The 17,605-nt window shown below is 44.5% G+C and overlaps 1 protein-coding gene across 3 annotated transcripts in view; it reads right to left on the reverse strand.

Annotated features, from left to right (window-relative positions):
• Positions 1 to 17,605, reverse strand: part of Elmo1 (engulfment and cell motility 1) — a 463,267-nt gene that overhangs the window by 332,746 nt on the left and 112,916 nt on the right. For 2 of the 3 annotated variants that reach the window (XM_019210008.2, XM_010640488.3), the window contains 6 exons: positions 12,959 to 13,110; positions 11,063 to 11,141; positions 6,850 to 6,894; positions 5,824 to 5,874; positions 2,590 to 2,712; positions 462 to 593 (listed from right to left, as the gene is read on the reverse strand). In XM_019210008.2, the coding sequence (XP_019065553.1) occupies positions 462 to 593; positions 2,590 to 2,712; positions 5,824 to 5,874; positions 6,850 to 6,894; positions 11,063 to 11,141; positions 12,959 to 13,110 (582 nt within the window). The remainder of the gene's footprint in view (positions 1 to 461; positions 594 to 2,589; positions 2,713 to 5,823; positions 5,875 to 6,849; positions 6,895 to 11,062; positions 11,142 to 12,958; positions 13,111 to 17,605) is intronic. The other variant, XM_019210009.1, reaches the window with a different exon arrangement.

Raw genomic sequence — 17,605 nt, forward strand, 5'->3', positions numbered from 1 at the left:
CAACTTACTAGCATTTGTAGAAAGAAAGCTCCAGGAAAGTCTGAATTGCATAAATCTCACCATGACTAAATTGTAGGAGACCTGGAGTTCGTTTTTGATATGAAATCACTGGATCACTTGCCCAATACTAAGGCCCAACCGAAGTTAACAGCCTCCCGTTTAACTCAGAACATCAAGCACCTTGCTCAGCAGTTCAGGGAAGGGCGAATGCATTCTAGGCTCACTACTCTGCATTACACTTCATCAGAACCAAATAAACAAAGGCTGTATTAGTCACACTTGTGCAAGTTCTTCCACTGCACTGCAGCCAGAGGATTGTCATGTGATCCTGTTTAAACCAACTAAACATCTGGACATGTGGAAAGTATTCCTTAAAGCGCAAGAGGACCACACGCTCGACGCGCCTGAGGTCAGTCCCTGGGAGGGTGGATGGAGCCAGCGGCCGGAGCTGGCTTACTTACAATGAAGCCAAGCTTCTTATAATCCCGCGTGTACATGGACTTGCGTTTCTCCACGCTCCCGCTGCTGTTACTCGGTTCAGACTCCGCATCAAAAGCAATTCTTCGAAGTTCAAATATGATGTCCCTCTGAGCCTGAAGGAGTTGGGGAAGAGGGAGGAAAGAGGGAGAAAAGAGAGAGAGAAAAAGCTGCTTTCACTGTGCAATGGGACATGGTCTTCCCCTTTCCCAGGGTCTAAATGAATCACTGCACTCAAGCAAAAGAAAAACATACAAAGTCAGCAGTGATCTACATCAGGGCTCTACAGAATGCTGCTTCCTGCTGCCATCCAGAATGACGATAGTCCGATTACCCTGGCAGCAAAGTCATCTGCAGTACTAAAACAAGTGCCCAGGGCAGTTCCAAACGAGGGCCCCAGATGCCATAGGAAAGGGGGGAACCACTGAAGCTAAGTCGGAGAATCTGGGAGGTGCACAAGGCTTGCAAGCAGAGTAGCATTTGAGTTTCAAAGGATGCCTTTCTCCACTGGGGAATGACTTCGTGGAAACCAAGATGGGCTAAAAATAAAAGGAAGAGCAAAAGGTGGAGAGCACCCCAGTGTTCATTCACGGTGTGCTACAGACATGCAGAGGGGGGTATTAGTACTCAGCCTTAGGAGCCAAGTTCTGACATGTGCTGCCGCACAGGGGAGGACCTGAGGTATTACGGGAGTGCAGTAAGCCAGACACAGACACAAAGACAGCACACACTGTCTTCCTGCACTCATAGGAGCGTCTTAAAGTGGTCAAATTCATGGAAACAGAAAGCAGAATGCTGGTTACCAGGGGTGGAGGGCAGGGGCTACTGGGAGTTATTGTGTAACAACAAGAAATTTGGGTCTGTCTGTCTGTTTTTGCTATACCGGGGCCGGAACCCAGAGCCTTGCACTCAGCTACCCCCCTAACCTCTCTTTTTTTATTTTTATTTTATTTTGAGGCAAGGTCTTCCTAAGTCTCTAAGTTACCTAGGCTAGGCTTGAATTTGTGATCTTTCTGCCTCAGCCTCCCACAGGGCAGGGATTATAAGTATGCACTGCCTTGCCTGGCTAGGAATTCACCTTTGCAAGATGAGAAAAGATTTCTGGAGATAGACGGTGGTCGTGTTTTCACAACCATGCAAAACAGACTTAATGCTCACAAACTGTATACTAAAACTGGCAAATTTCATATTACACATATTTGACCACAATATTGTTAATTTCCAAAAAAAAAGAGGGGGGAAGAGTTTATAAACAAGGAGGGTTGCTCCTTATCAAGAAGCAGTGCCCTCTTCAGCAGCAGCAGCAGTAAGGTAACCGTCTAGTCTCCACGGGGTGACCACGTGCAGCCTTGCCAAGCACATGGGGTACAGCTGGGGCCTCTCTACCACCCTTGGTCGCGTGGCCTCACGCCATGGACAAAGTGTTGCCGCAGCCACACACTCCGCATCTGCAGTGCACATCTGCAGTCGATCAGGCCCTCACGTGCCAGTAATGAGCCTCTTCCCTTCCAAAGCTGCAGCTCTGTTTAAGCTGAAAATGTGCTACAGCAGAGGCAGCGTTCCCAGCTGTTTCCTCTCCCTCTGCTTGCACACAGCCAAGCCCCCACCCCCACCTCTGGGTGGAGACAGAAACTTTCATGCACGAGCACCAGAGACCGGGCAGGGAGCTGCAGCCAATAACCAACTAACCAAAATGCCAGCCCAGAAATCAGGTTCAACTGGGGGACCGCCCTTGGCATGGACTGCTAGAGAATGGAAATTACTCCCCTGCAGAGTCAAAATCATACAGCGCTAACCCTGGGCCCCTATGAGCTGAGAACTTGGCCCCAAAATTATCTCCAAGGAAGGGATGGTGGCCAAGAGCCAAGGCCTGCAATCATGGGACATCAAGCCACCTTATCTGACACAGGAAGAACCTGCACGTGTTTGGGGTGTAATGGAACAATCCATTCGGTTTATTTTCTGCTCCTAGATTCAACTAAATTTTAAAGTTGTGCCCCCAAGTTTTGAGATGACAATAAAACAATTATAGAGTCATCGAAAGCTCAAGACTTCTGCTGATATTCTCTCCCTCCTCCCCCCAGGCTTTCACTGTGTCCAGAGAGCACCCACCTGGTCCTGCGGGTCCATCTTGGTCATCATTCTGTCTTCCAGGAGGTTGAAGGTGAGCACTTGCAGAACATAGAGCTGATGTGCCATCTCGTTATTGATGGCCCGCTGCGCTCGGATGACATGCTAGGGAAATGGTTATAAGTAACACTTTAAAACGTGAATAAAAGATGAGAGAAAAAGCTGATAATAGCAGTGGGCCCTCTCCATGATGTCAGGTGGAACCTCAGCATCTTTCACGGAAGGAAACTACAGGACCAGCCTCTGGGGAAAAGCCCAGGCAATGCCATGAGGGAGCTCTCCTGGGTGTGCCAGAAGCCAGTGAGTTTAATGACTGTGGCCAGAATGCAAGGAAAGACCTACTGCATGCAGGAGGGCATGAGAAGGAAGGCACTTCAAGAGAGGAAGTGTCACTGTGAGAGCTTTTGGAAGACACCCTTGGGTACCCTGGAGGGTCCAATGGTGCATACGGATCATGAGCAACTCTACCACCATCTTGGCTATGGGCTGTCTGCCAGGTGATCCCACTTCTAAATAGGGAAGTTTGAGATGCGGAAGCAAAGCACTGCTGTCCTTTCTGGGAAACACACTGTGGGAGCTCTACGAGACTCACCCCATCACAGTGCAATGAGCAAATGCGCTGGCTCCTCACTGGAACAACTGAGTGAAGAATAAAATGGCCTGTCCCACAGTGGACCTAAAGGGAGTGGCAGGAAGCTGGACACTGGCCTCTGCTCCCACCATGGCCAGGCTGGAATGGGAACGGATTAGCTGCTGCCGCTTCAACACTTGGCCTGATGTAAAACCTCTTGGGAGAGACCCTGTCTGTACCCTAAAAAAGCCAAACCACCAGCCAAAGGGGTGAGACTCCATTCACATCTATGACTGCAATATAGAAAGAGCTTTCTCTGGGCACTCTCTTGTTCTAAGCTATCCTTCCCTCAATGCCAAAGTCCCCAGTATGGAAAACTTATCTTACAGCCAGGACTACAGGAAGCTTATGTTCCCTGGATGCTTCCCGACCAGGCAGACACGGATTAAAACAGTCGACTGAGGAAGGAGGAGTGGGAAGAGAATGGGGAGAGAAGGAAGGGAGGAAAGTGTACAAGAAAGTCGCTGAACCAAAATTCCTGCTGGGGGAAAAGCCAGACAATAGGATATGAAGGATATCAAACCCCATTCTCTTCATTGTCAGAACAGAATGGAAACTTTTTTAGTGCACACTTAGTATCTACAGTGCATGAGCATCTACTTTATGAATAGCTCCCGAAGTGTCTACACTCTAGAAGGCTGCCAAAGAGAATCAACCTCAAACTTCTAGCCACCAAAGTCCCATAAAAGCAATGCCATCAAAGTAAACTGACCTCTGAGACAGATGGCTACTGTCACCTCACCCACTTGTTTCTAGGGACATTCTAACCTCAGCTGCCACACAGGGTAATATCAAGAGCAAGGGGAGACCACATTAAGTCGTCACTTCTATCCCTTCTGCTCCCACCTCTGAGCCATTCACTGCAGGAGACTCTGATACTGCAGCAGCTACTCTTTCTGAGAACCAACAGAAATGACGGTCTATTATGCATCCTTCTGCGCTTTCTAAAATACACATAATTTGATGCAGGCCTTCTCAGGATACTGTATGCACACACATTTCAGATTTCTGTGGGAGGAGCTATGCTTCTCATTCTCAAACACCTGGGGCATCTCTTTTGCCTAAATAATGAAAATTGCACTTGTGTTTCTCTTCATTCTTGAAAGCCCAGAGGTTTCCAATTCAACCCTATCACAACTGGCCTTGGGTTCTGCAGTACTTCATTCCCTTGCTCTCATAAAGTTTTTCATTTTTTAATGGCTTCCTTGCACGGGTGTGCGTGTTGTGGTGTTGCGGATGCTTCAATGTGGGGGACCCTGCTGATCCTGGTGAAACTGTCCTTCCTAGGCCTAGGTAGTTTTTTGGAGGTAACAAGTGACTTCTTCACAAGCACACAGCTGGGGTTCAGTCCACCTTTCCCTCACCCAGTCACCCAGAGCTGTGTACCAGACTCCAGAGACAGCCTGCAAGCCAGCAGCCCCTGTGGTTATTCAAACTGGCCAGTCCTACACCTGCTTAGGCAGGTCCCTGGCCCCAGGGGTTCCTTCCCTGGAAAACCACAGTGTGTGAAGACTCTGGCACACATTTCCCTCTAGCTGCTTGGCCCCCCTGACCAGCCACGCCTTCCTCGTGTGGCCTCCCTGGCATGGCATCCCCTCTCTTGGGAGTGATAAGAAACAAGCCTCCCTTTATTTTCAATGACCATGATCTCTGGAGCTGTTGGCTTCATCATACCTAAATAATAATAAAACTGACACTTTAAACGTGTGTGTGTGTGTGTGTGTGTGTGTGTGTGTGTGTGTGTGTGTGTGTGTGTCTGTTTCAAGCCTGCTGAACTCTTCTTTGGAATCGCATTATCAGAAATGCTTCCTGGGCCAATAATTTAGCTCAGTGGCACGGCATCTGCCTGGCAAGCGCAAGGTTCTGAGTTCGATTCCTAGTACCAGGAAAAAAAAAGAAAATACTTCCTTTCTTCCTTCCCTGCTGCTGCTCCTCCTCCTCTCCTTCCTTTCTCTCTTTCCCTTTCCCCTTCTCCTTCCTTCCTTCCTTAAGCAGCAAACCTGTTTTCTTTCAGTAACTCACAATGCCTCAGCACATCTTGCCGGGTGGCCTCTTTTTGAACACTCACAATGTGACACTTAAGGCTTTTTTTTTTTACCAAGCTTTAAGGTCACTTTGGATGAAAAGCCCCTGTGCACATCTTTCTGTCCTTCTTCCTGCAAGGAGGTTGAGAAGATGATGGCTAGAGCCTCAGGACTTCTCTTAGAGACATGATGTTTCCAGCTAGCATTCTGATTACGAATAGTAAAAGCTTCTGCTGGTGGACTTCTTAAGCCTTGGAACCCATCTTTCCTTCCTAGCAAAGCTGAAGCTGCACAGTGCTACTGCCCAGCCCTCTTGCCCAAAGGTGTCTCTCATTACCCAGAACAGGTCCAGGGGCTCTGCCCTCCAATCCTACCAGGCAATTCCTGAGGGAAGCCTTAGTTATTCCAACGCCTGGACCATGCTTTTCCCTTCTCAGTGGATTCTATTGCTTAAGCAGTTTCAAATCACAGAGCAAACCACAGCCCAAAGCCACCAGAGGAGAGAGGTGACAGTCCCAGGTTGTGACCCCCAAACAACGGTCCCAGTGCACAAGTACTCACTGTTAAAATGATGGAACGGAGCTGCTTCTGTGCCAAAATATTCGCCATCTCCTGTGAAAGAGAAACACACCCACGCCAAGGCTGAGGTTAGAAAGACACACTTCATCCCAGCCAAGAACGACTTCATCCTGGGAGTGCTCTGCAACTGTACATCAGCAGTATTTCTTAGGAAACAGTGCACTCCAACAGGCAGGAGTATTCAAATTATGGTTTGAAGTTCCATTTAGATAACAAAATCGAGGTCCATTTTCTTTCCAGAAAAAAGGAGAGTGGTCAGTAACAATCAAACACTTCAGAAGAAGTGATGGTTGTCCATTAGAAAGCCTCGCTGTCTTTTATGAGGCCATCTATGGTCAGAAAGGGTTTTCTGGACACCACATGGCTCCCATGAGCACTATCCAATAGTCAGAGCCATCATTTTAAAGATCTAAACCATGCAGAGACCAGTTCAGCTTAATCAGTGCAAATCCAAAGCAAGCCACATACATCCTATGCCTGCAGGAGAGCCAAGCGAGCTTTAGCGAAGGACCACATCTGGGCAGAGGTTGCACTCTGGTGTTCACGCTGGGCTTCAACTCCACTAGGCCTCACGTCTAATGGGCTGTGCTTTGTGCTTTGGGATTTCCTAACCAGAATAGAGGATTTGAGGGTGATTAAATGAAATGATTCACACACTTGCTTTATAAATATTTACAAGTAGCTACTGAGAGAAAATTAAATAGTGCAGCATAGCTGTGACATGTGCTGTCAGAAAATACTGCTGATATTCAGGAAGACACCCAAAGGTTGTTCTGGTATTATTTAATGTTGCTACTTTTACTGAATAGAGAAGAAACTAAGCTACGATTTAAAAAAAAAACAAAACAGGAATTCTACTAGATTCAAATTCAAATAAATTTGCAGAAGCCAGGAGAACCAAGAACACAGAGGGGGAACTACAAGGGGACAGACAGGCAGGGTAGACAGGAGCAGAATGGGGCGGCAGGGCCTCTACTCAGGCTGACAAAGGGAATGTGAGTGACTTACAGTCAGAGGACAATCAAGGATGTCAACATTGCTCTCTACATCAACCTAACGGCGTCATGGCCACCACAGAAAGGAAAGCAAGCAGGAGAGAAGAAGGGATGGGAATTCAGAGCACTGTTAAGAGGTCAGCAGCTTCGACGTCACGCCCCGGACGACGGACTGAGCCGAGGCAGTCGGGTGAGCCCACAGGGCTGGACCCTATGGTCCTCAAGTTCCAGCCCCAGTTCTGCTCCTGAGCTCTCGAGAATACATCAGAAACAAGCTAAGTGGGACCCAAGGAAAGGTGCCCTCCACGCTGTGGGGCAGTCTCTGCTGTCTTCCCCACCTAAGCAGAAGGGCCCCTTGGGTTGTTCAGTTTATCGGATCCCATAACAAAAGGCCCAAAGGAGCTTCTCTTAATTATTTTAAATTAATAAAATTACTGCCTGCCAAACATACAGATTTTTTTCTGTGCAGATTTTTGCCCATCATTGGTTTGTAAGATTTTAAAGGGTACAACATCATTTCTAGCTTCTCCTGCAGTAATTATTAATTATATACATACAACATTGATCTTCTGAGCAAGATTATGGGCTCATCCAGGGTACAGAGAAAGCCTTTGTGTTCTAAGCCCAAATCACGATGTCTAGCAAAGAGCAGACAATAAATGTTTGATGAAAGAGCGAATTAATACTTTAAATGATCCTCCTAGGGAACAGGAACTTTTACCAAAAGAAAACAGAAATATCCTGTCTACTGGATACTTTTATATAATATTAGGGAACTGTTTGAGTAAATATGAGAATCTATAGGGAATATTTTATAGCATTAAAATGATGCCAAAGAATGGATACTATAAATGTGGATAGAGATATACCAACAGTTAGATGCTCAACAACTATTTTGTTGTTGTTTTAAAAGCACTTTTTAAAATAAAATCCAGTGGATGTGGTAAGTTCACCTTTGGTTAAAAAAAAAAAATGTATGAGAAAATTTGCATAGAATTAGGCAGGAAATTGTGCCATGAAAGTCACAGGGCTGTGTAGAAGTCCAGTGGTTCTCTTTTTGTGAATTCAGCCATGGAGCCTGTCAAGCTTCCTCCTTGCGAATCTATCTTTTCTGATTTTTCTGCTGAGTTTTTTTTTAAGTAAAAAAGTTTTTTTTAAGTAATGCTGATCAAAACGAAATATTTGAAAAAAAAATTTGGAAAGGACATCATCAACCCATTTTGCCATTAAAACAGTAACCAGAATAATAGAATATAAGATGAAGGAAAGGATTCGTTTCCCCACTGGGAAGCAACCCTTCCCCCAAAACAGCAAAACACATATGTCCTTCATTTATTCAGAGAAATAAAGTGTCCTGGAGGTTAGGAAAGCATGGCTACCACCCCAAGGGAAGGAGACCACGAAATAAGGGAGAGCTGTTTCAAATCATTCCAAAATCACTTTATACATCTGAAAAGTAAAGAAAACCCAGTTAATGGAGTCCTATGAATGTGTTTGCCCCTAGTCAGAAAGAGACTGTGAAATAAAGAAGAGTCTTGGAAGTGCAACTGATTCAATGTCTTAAGGTTTTAAACATCAACAAACAAACAAAAAAGATGTTCTATAAGTAAAATACACAAATATTTGATTACATTTTAATCTGACTGGTGAGAATATGGGTGTAGGGTATTCAAGGCTTCTGGAAGGTGTTTTCTTGGCAAAAAGAAGGGAATTCTGTATGTGACGCATCCTCTGTGGGTGCTCAATGGGATTCTTTGCAGGTAAAAGCAAGGGTAAGTCTGGGCTTCTAACTTTGGTTCTGGACAGTTTGGTAATGTGGTCAAGTTCTTTACTCCCTGTGGTTCTTGATATCTTCATTGGTAAAATACAAGTAATATGGGTTTCTCTTAACATGAGAATTAAAGAAAACAATAAGATATAAACAGTAAATAAAGCAGTAAACCCTGGCTTTAGGGCAGGTTCCTAATGATATTGTCATAGGCAGCAGGCTGTCCTTAATTTTCTTGTTTGCTAAAAAAATTTAAAACTCAGTCAGTGAAAATGTCAGTGTCAAAGTTAGCCCAGTTAAATGTTATTTTGCTTGTGCAGTGGAGTCCAGATTAAGGTGGACTCTGCTGTTTTTACAACCTAAAGGAATTCAGCGCTATCACAACTGGCTTAATGTGCTGTTCTGCAAGTCCTCCAATGACCTTCAAATAAAAATACCATACTAACATTTTTTCTGGATAAACTTGCAACCTTTTCAGTGCTAACTCTCATAACTCAATTTTTTTAAATATAAAAATCATAAAGCTTCCTTTGTTTTAAGGAAGAACAGTCTTAAATTCAATGGTTTATAAAGTCAACATCAACTTTCCACTGGCAAGAAAATATCTTGTAGCTCTTTTTATTTCAAAGACCAAATTAGTCATGTGATACTTTGTCGATTTCTGCTAGATCATATATACTATTTCTTAGTGGGACTGTTTTCATGAATGGTTTAAAGATATTAGACTACTCTTTGTGGAAATTTATTACTATTATAGAACTAGACATCTAGACTGGGTCCTACAATCCTATACTGCATAATTTTCAAAAGGAAAAAAGATTTGTTTCTCAGAATCCAAACTTCTTATTTTATTGGCATCCCATTACATTTCCACTTTATGAACATTCTGAAGTCAGTATGGATTGACATCTGATTCCCTATTCGTCCACAGCCATGAGAATCTAACTCAATAAGGGAAGAGCAGTGTTTGGTGTAAAGCAAGATGCAAACGTCTGCGAGGTGTGTGCATCTTCCTGGATGTGTCTAGATCCAGAGATCCATAGCCCTTGTGGGCATGTACTTCCATTTCATCCCATCTAACTTCTTCCACAGATGGGGAAAGGGAACTACAGGGACTGGAACACAGCCTTCCTGACCACCATCATCTACACTTTGTTGCCGTGTGGCCTGCCCAGTGGAGAGATCATGCTCCTCCAATGCCCCGTAATTCCCCAGGCTGCCTGGGAGTTACCATGAGCTCAGTATTTAGATAAAAATATCAAAGGAGCAGCCCATCCACAATGCCTTGTCAGACCTGCACAGCCACCATTAAAAACTCAGCCTGGATATGTGAGCGTGCCCAACACAGGCTCAGGAGGTCTGTCACCTCTTCCTTGCTGTACCCAATTCAAATTAAACACACAGGAAACCATAAGGGACACCACTCGCTGTGCAAACACAGGGATGAACAAATAATTCTAAGTGAAAACAAACCAGAACCCCTCACACTTAAGTCACCAGGATTTAAAAACTTTTCAAATGAAAAACTAAATAAAAATTCCCAAGTGGAAATTTTATTGTGATCCATGCCTGTAATTCCAGCACTCTGGGAGGCTGAAGCAAGAGGATCCCAAGTTCAAGACCATCCTGGGGAACTTAGAAACTTGGCAAAGTGTTGTCTCAAAATAAAAAAAAATTATAAAGGGCTGGGGATGTAATTCAGTGCAAAGGCCATGGTTTAAATCCCCAGCACCACAAAAACAAATAAAATCCTTGACACATTACTCAGTAGGAGGTTAGCTTTTCAATATTCTTTTAAAACAACTCATTGAAAACATCTCCTGTTTCCACCTACATTTTACAAGAGGTGAACTTCAACCAGGGTGATAATGTTATGTTGACAGGAAAAACGCTCTGAGGATTGGGCTAAATTCCAAGAGCTGACATAATTCCACTTCTTCCACATCCCCCTCTATCGTGGCCCTACCCTTAGTTGAAAACAGGTAAAGAAGCTACCGACCAAAAAGACTACCCAAGGAAAGGCTTTCTTTGATACACATCAGGGGCTCCCTCCTCATTTAGGACAGATGAGAATATGCTGCTCACATCCACAAATGGACAGGTGGTGCTGTCACCGATGTCACCGAACAAAGGGCCACCTGACAGGGGAAATCTGTTATCTCAATGGGGGAGCAGTTTGCATATTTTCCCTCTTGCTTATCACCTTCGATCTCCCTTCCCCTGGGTGAATGAGGCCTCTACCTCCCTCATCACAGTGAGCACCCAACAAGTGATGGAGGCCATTTGGGCTTCTAAGTCCGCTTGCACCACAGCAGCAACACCTTGGCTTCAACCTGAGATTACCTTCCCTGAAGGGCCTCTTCTGCCACAGCCCCTGGGGCATGTCCACCTCCACCCACTTCCCTGGCTCAGCCTTGGGGCCACTGTAGAGCTCCCATCTGGGGGTGGAGCAGCTTACCTGCCTCCTCTCATCTGGGGCCTTCAGGAAAAGCGCGTTAATGACAGCAATGGTGTAGGTTTGGATTTCTTGATCTGTGCTATAAGATCCAGAACACAGAAAGTCAGAAAAAGCGAGTCCCAAGTCAGAGATCCTACCGCTCAGTATCTCCCCCGCAACCCTCTGATGGGATTAAAATGTGAACCCAGGAGACATAGTGGTTGTAGTAGTAGTAGTAGTAGTGGCGTAGTGGTAGTATACATGTTTGTGCGTGATGCTCTGTTTGATATATGATATATGCCAAAAACAGTGACATCTCCACATTCCTACACTTATTTCAAGGAAACTGCTTTGCCTCCATGGGTATATAACATATTCTAAACATCTATTTCCAAATAGAAACGTTTTAGCAGTGAGAAGAAGTGTTTCTGTTTATAAATTTGTTTTTCATTGGAAACAAATCAGAGATTCCCAATGAAGCAAAGATGGAAGGTAAGCTGCATAGTGAAGAGTGGGTAAGAAAGACCCAAGGCAGGTGCGAAGGGCTGCCTCCACGCGCTGTTGGGGGGAGGGCGTTATCAGGCTAGATAAGGTAGAGCTTAGGACACAGCCAGGGTGGGATTCGCAGCCCAGTAAACTGTGGCCACCTGTGCAGCCTCGATAAGTTCCTGGCATCTCTCTAAGGCACAGTTTTCTCATCTGCTACAAAGGTCAGAACACATCGATTTCCCTGGGTTGCAGCAAAGGTGACATAATGAAATAACACATATAAAGTCCTCCCCTCTCTGCTTTTTCGGGAGGTGTGTTGTGGATGGACCTATGTGCTCTTGCAAAGCCAACATGCTGAAGATGGAGCTCATATCCAGAGACCACTGCCCACATTTTCTTGACTTAAATTCCAAATGCTGGTCACCCTCCTACCTCTCAACTGCTCATGCATTTGGGGAGTTCATATTATAACATCAAACATGTTCAGCGGACCGAGAACACCAATACTCCCTCTCACTCCCACCCCTCACAACCAGCCTCGGTGAGCCAACCAGGTCTTCTCTCACACGTGTGACCAGAGGGCCTAGGGACAGGAGAGACTAAGAGCTGGTCATGCTTGTGACAGCCAATATGCTACAGAAAAGGACTCCAGGGAGGCCACACTTTCTCTCCGTCCCAGAGCAGGGCCACTTGGTCATGTATGGATTCTACAAGGTGCCCCAGAATCTTTCCCATAAACCCCTTCCTGTGTACGCTGGCTCACAATGTGCGTTGCAAGCCCAAATATTAACATATTGAGTCTCTCTGCCCAATGGAGTGGTCATGGGTGCCCATGGGCAGGGTGGTGGCACTGGAGGCAACCCACTAACTCCCTAAGGGTGGAGAGAAGGAACAAAGCCCAAAGACTGCACAGGCTGCTAAGCGTCCGTCTAACTTCACTGTATAGCTTAAGCATCGAGAGGGGAAAATGTGCATGTTATATTATAAAATTCAAAAGAAGTACATCATGTAATCACCTAAGTTTCCAGAAGAAGCCTGCCTTCAGATATTCCTTGTTGAAAATACCTAAACTTCTAACTAATTACAAAAAATATTTTATGATTTCACAGAACATATTATCTTACATAGTTAAGGAATGGCTCTGTGAAAAACTTAGGAGAACAAAACTGCTATTATGTCTTACTACAAATAGAGCTCCACCAACACCTAGCAAAATTCATCAAAAGCAAGAGCCTCCTAATGGCGGGAAGCCAGGGAAAGAACTACCAAGGAGGGAGGGGTGGAGCAAACGTGATGTATGGTTTGGTTTTAAACCTGATCAAGATTCACTTTTCTGCATTCAACTGAACCAATACCGAAGGCTCCCCAGGGTACTGTGCAGGCTATCTCCCCAAAGCGTCCCCACCCCAGGGAACCCTGGCAGCTTACCCTTGCAGGTGAGGGATGAGCTGGCCAATAGTGATCTCCTGCGCCACCTTCTGGTAGAGGTCGTGGCTGTTGAGCACCATGGACTCCAGAATGGCCAAGGACCGCTGCAGGATTGAGATGTCCATGGCAGACTTGTTCACAAAACTTGCTATCTGAAAACCCAAGAGGCACAACTCATTGCTTGTGATAAGAGGTGCAGAGGAGAAGAGAAAGGACAGCTAAAGTAAATCAGGAACTTGATTCACACAACCAGATGCCACAGAAAGTTCATGTTCCACGGTTTCTCTTATATGAGACACCCAAAATATAACTAAAGAATCAGAAACAGGAGAGAAGGCAGGAAACACGGAGGTCGACTTTTTGGAGTTAGGTAGGGGCTTGGGGAGTAAAAGAGTCAAAAACCATCAAGTATCATAAAATATGTATATGTATATAATACACATATATATACATATACATATTTACTCATTCGTAAAGAAGAGTATCTATTATGTACTATACACATAAACTAATAAAAACACATACGAGAAAATAAAAAGGACAACCCAATACTTAGGATGTAACATACAGCAAACTACGAGCCAACGACTGTCCACACCATCATTACAATGTTATATAATGATGTAATTTCATAAGTCAATGATAATCAAGCATCTCTTTAAGAGACACCTTTAAAGAACTATACTCCAGTTTTCCCAGGATAGGTCTCCCGAGTTTCAGCTTTCGGGGCAGACAATTTCAACACGTATCTCCTAGGTATCCCTGTGTCCCTCTGAGATGCTCATTTCAGCACACACTAGTAGCTGTACCTCTCCCAGTCCCGAGCTGCCCCTTCATCCACAGGGGCCTGGACTTCTATGCTCTTCTTATGTCCCTGTTACATTCTTAAGGCACTCATACAAATCACACTTGTCAGCATAACTCAATTGGCAAATTTTCGGTACCTGGCTCCTCTCCTAGCTATTCCTAAATTTAAAAAAATCTTACCCTTATTCCTGTTTCTTGTGGTCACAATAAATTCTTCTCATCTCTCCCAAATGTGACAAACAGGAAGTCATTTAAACTAGCAGTGCTGCGTCAAGATGATAAATTCTGTCCTAAATGTATTCCCTATGGAATTAATCACTAAAATCCCAGATATAATAAATCATAATATCAGAGAAGTAAAATAGGGCTAGAAAAATGTATCACAGCAATCCAAACACACAGGCGCCATAAAGGTTCTATTTTAGAGGCCTCATTAAAACTTATTGCTGTCGGTTGACAACTGGTGTTAAAAGGCATTATTATATCAACACAATGACCACTTTCTTAAAAGCTAAACAACTTGGCTCCCTGACAAGGAAACATTAACTGCTTCCCTCTGTCAACACCGACTTCTCTCTTTCTGCCGTCCCTCCCGTATATGATAAAAGGTGAAGGCACCCACAGCCAATCCTACTTGCTATTCCAATTGTCTCCGGCCCAAGGACTCCCTGGGGAAGCTGGGGGGTCTGGGTGCAGACACCGACACCCTGGCACATGGCACCAGGCACATGTGTACCTCAAGAGGTAAAGAACAAAGAAATAAGTGAGTTCAGTGACATGATGATTTTACGTTCCAGAAGCTATTTTGTAATACTGCCTATGGTACAGGAGAGGGTGAGAATTTTAAGATCCTCAAAAGACTGTGCTAGCTCTTTGCATGCCTGACAAACTTCCCCAAACTCTCCCCAGTCAGCGATGCCTTCGGGTCTGTTCTCACCTAATGAACATATGAAGACCCCACCCTCTGAGATACGGGGAACTGAACGCACAACCTTTGCACTGAGCTATACCCCTCCTCTTTCATGTTTGTTTTCAGGAGAGGGTCTCCCTAAGTCCTCCAGTTGCCCAGGCCGGACTTGAAAGTGCCATCCTCCAGCCTCAGCCACCCAGAGTGCTGGGATTACAGGCTTTCACCACCACTTCTGGCTCCCCTGTTCCCTCCTTCCTTCCTTCCTTCCTTCCCTCCCTCCCGCCCGCCTTTCTCAGACAAAAATTCAATCACCTTTGTTTAACCTGCAGTACAAAAATGGAACTTTAAAAGATAAATTTGTTTTTCTTTTAGAAATAAGCAACTTCCCCAAATCTCCTCTTCCTGAGCACATCACCAATACCCACTCTTCTCATTCCAGACGAAGTGACAGACAGGAAGATGCCACAGGCCCCAGCAGGCTGGAGCCCAGTTTCCTTTCCACAGGAAAGGGGACAAGGAGCTGAAGACGACTGGAAGCCACAGGACAACCCTAGAGTTCTGCATAGTCTTCCTATGCTCCCTCCCCTCTGTTCCTTCTATAAAAGATCCTTGCTCACCTGAACAGGGGGATATGGGGATTTGAGGAAAATGAGCCCCTTCATCTCCTTGCAGTTAGCTCTGAAAAATCCTTTTTGCCAAAATAAATGACCTCCTTTCATGTGGTCAGCAGCAGCCAAGAGGGTAATAATAACGCACTGTGTTCATGGCTTCATATTTAACTTTGGCCCCTTCAAAGTAGAGAATAAGTTTTTGTTTGGTTTTGTTTTTTTAATTTTACCACCAAGACCTCACAACTTTTCTTTGTCCAGGTAAAATTCTTGGCACTGGTGTTTTGGAAACTGAAGCACTTGGTGAAGTTCATCATCAATACGACTGCTTCTCGCCACAAATTAGCTCCTCGTGCTTGTCCCTCCTTCTTGCTTCCATTATTAAACGTGGATGTGCTGTAACACACCAAGGAGTCTTCTGTCTGAGAAACTGTTGCTGATTTCGTCAAATTCTCCCCATACCCAGCCTTCATCTCCCCTTCATTCATTCATCCTTTGCTCATTCACGAGTCCACACATTCAAATATTACATAATTCTGTGGACCATGCAACAGGCTGGGAGCATACAGATGACCAGTACTCGGACAGTCTGTCATGTCCAGGACCTTATAACCTAGCCGAGACAGCTACACACGCCTTCACTCGAAAGTCCACGAAGTGTTTATTCTTGGCATCCACAATTTTATCTCTACCTGAATATTCCAACAAAGCCTAAAATTAAATGGTATGAAAAATAAACTCATTGCCTTTTTAGTCTTTCCTTCCCAATCACCACCTCTATGCAAGTACTCATAACTATTAGTGCTTACTGATCACAATTCTCTATTTTCTATCCCTGAGAATATATTTGAGAGGGTGTTCTGTTTTGTTTTGTTGAAGTACTAGGAACTGGGCCCAAGACCTTTTTACTAAGCTACAACCCCAGAACCTTTTACGTTTTATTTTGTAACCGGGTCTCGCTAAGTCACTAGGTTGTCTGGGCTGGGCTTGAGCTTGTCATCCTCTTGCTTCGGTCTCCTACAGTGCTAGGATTACAGGCATGTGCCACCACGTTAGGCTGAGGTGTGTCCCTCTTGACACACATTCAGTGGAGAGACATGACCCTGGCCCACTGGTCCAACTCATTCCTGAGTTACAAAAATACCATCATCTTCTGTTTCTTCTATGCACAAGTTTCCTATAGACTGTAAATTTGTTCCCTACTTCCGTCCATAAACAACCTTTGCACAATATTCTCCTGCATAGTATGTTCATTCAGTACTCTTGCTCTTTTCTGACAGGAAGTGTGCCTTCATGTCGTAGATTTTAACCTTCTTTAGAAACTATCAGCTCTCTTCTCCTCCCAATGGGCTAGTTCAATGGTGGTCAGATCATCTGTGATCTTTTTGTTTTAATTTGGGGTATTTATATCTCACATATATATCCATTTCTGTATATTTCTCTCCCATGAAACTCATCTTTTACTTTTCATGAACATATTCTTTCTATAATTTCACCTGTTCCTTGACATCCAGTACCAGTCATTTCAGAGTTCCAGAGCATGTCATCTGGTAAGTGACTGTAAAACACAATGACCTGAGTGCCTGCCTGGGGGAGAGTTGAAGACATTCACGACAGCCCTATGTCCAATCCTGGAGTTCAGTGATTGACACTAACTTATTTTGGCTTTATTTGTCAGAAGTTTTAACCAGATACTTAACAGCCCAGTACTTTCACTGAGTATTAATAATCAAGGAACTGGGCCTGATCCAAATGCAATGACAAATTTCCTCAAGGAACCTTGAGACAAGTTCCTCGGTAGTGGGTATACAAATTAGTGCAAGGTAAAAACACTATTCTCTGTGTCCAGCTTGGAAAGCACAGATCTTCGTACAGCTACAGAAGGTTATAGATTGCTTAAATTTTAATTTATTTCCATCTCCCCATCAAACAATGTATAATGTTTTCTTTTGCCTTTCACCTTTGCCTTGCTCTGTGACTGCATTTTTGGCTGACCCAGGTGTGGCTGCTTCAGCCAGGTACTTTCTGAGAACTAGCCCGTCTCCTAAGGGAGAAGAGGTTGTAGGAGTTAGTAATAACTACCAGGTGTGATCCAGCCATACAGTGAATGTTTATGTTCTAAACATTATTATAGCACAAGGTACACCGCCATGAATCCCCCTCAAAATACTCCCCTTCCCTTCAAACACACTTACTCCTTCATTTTCGACACTTTCGGAAGCAGCCTAGGAAGTCGTCTTCATGTCATTCGTTACAAGGTGTGATAAAAAAATACAGTGAACATTGCTGCCGAGTGCCATCCAATAGAAAGGCAGAATCATA

This window comes from Fukomys damarensis, unplaced genomic scaffold (genome assembly GCF_012274545.1).
Source record: "Fukomys damarensis isolate Sample0158 unplaced genomic scaffold, DMR_v1.0_HiC HiC_scaffold_17, whole genome shotgun sequence".
Taxonomy (NCBI): Eukaryota; Metazoa; Chordata; class Mammalia; order Rodentia; family Bathyergidae; genus Fukomys; species Fukomys damarensis.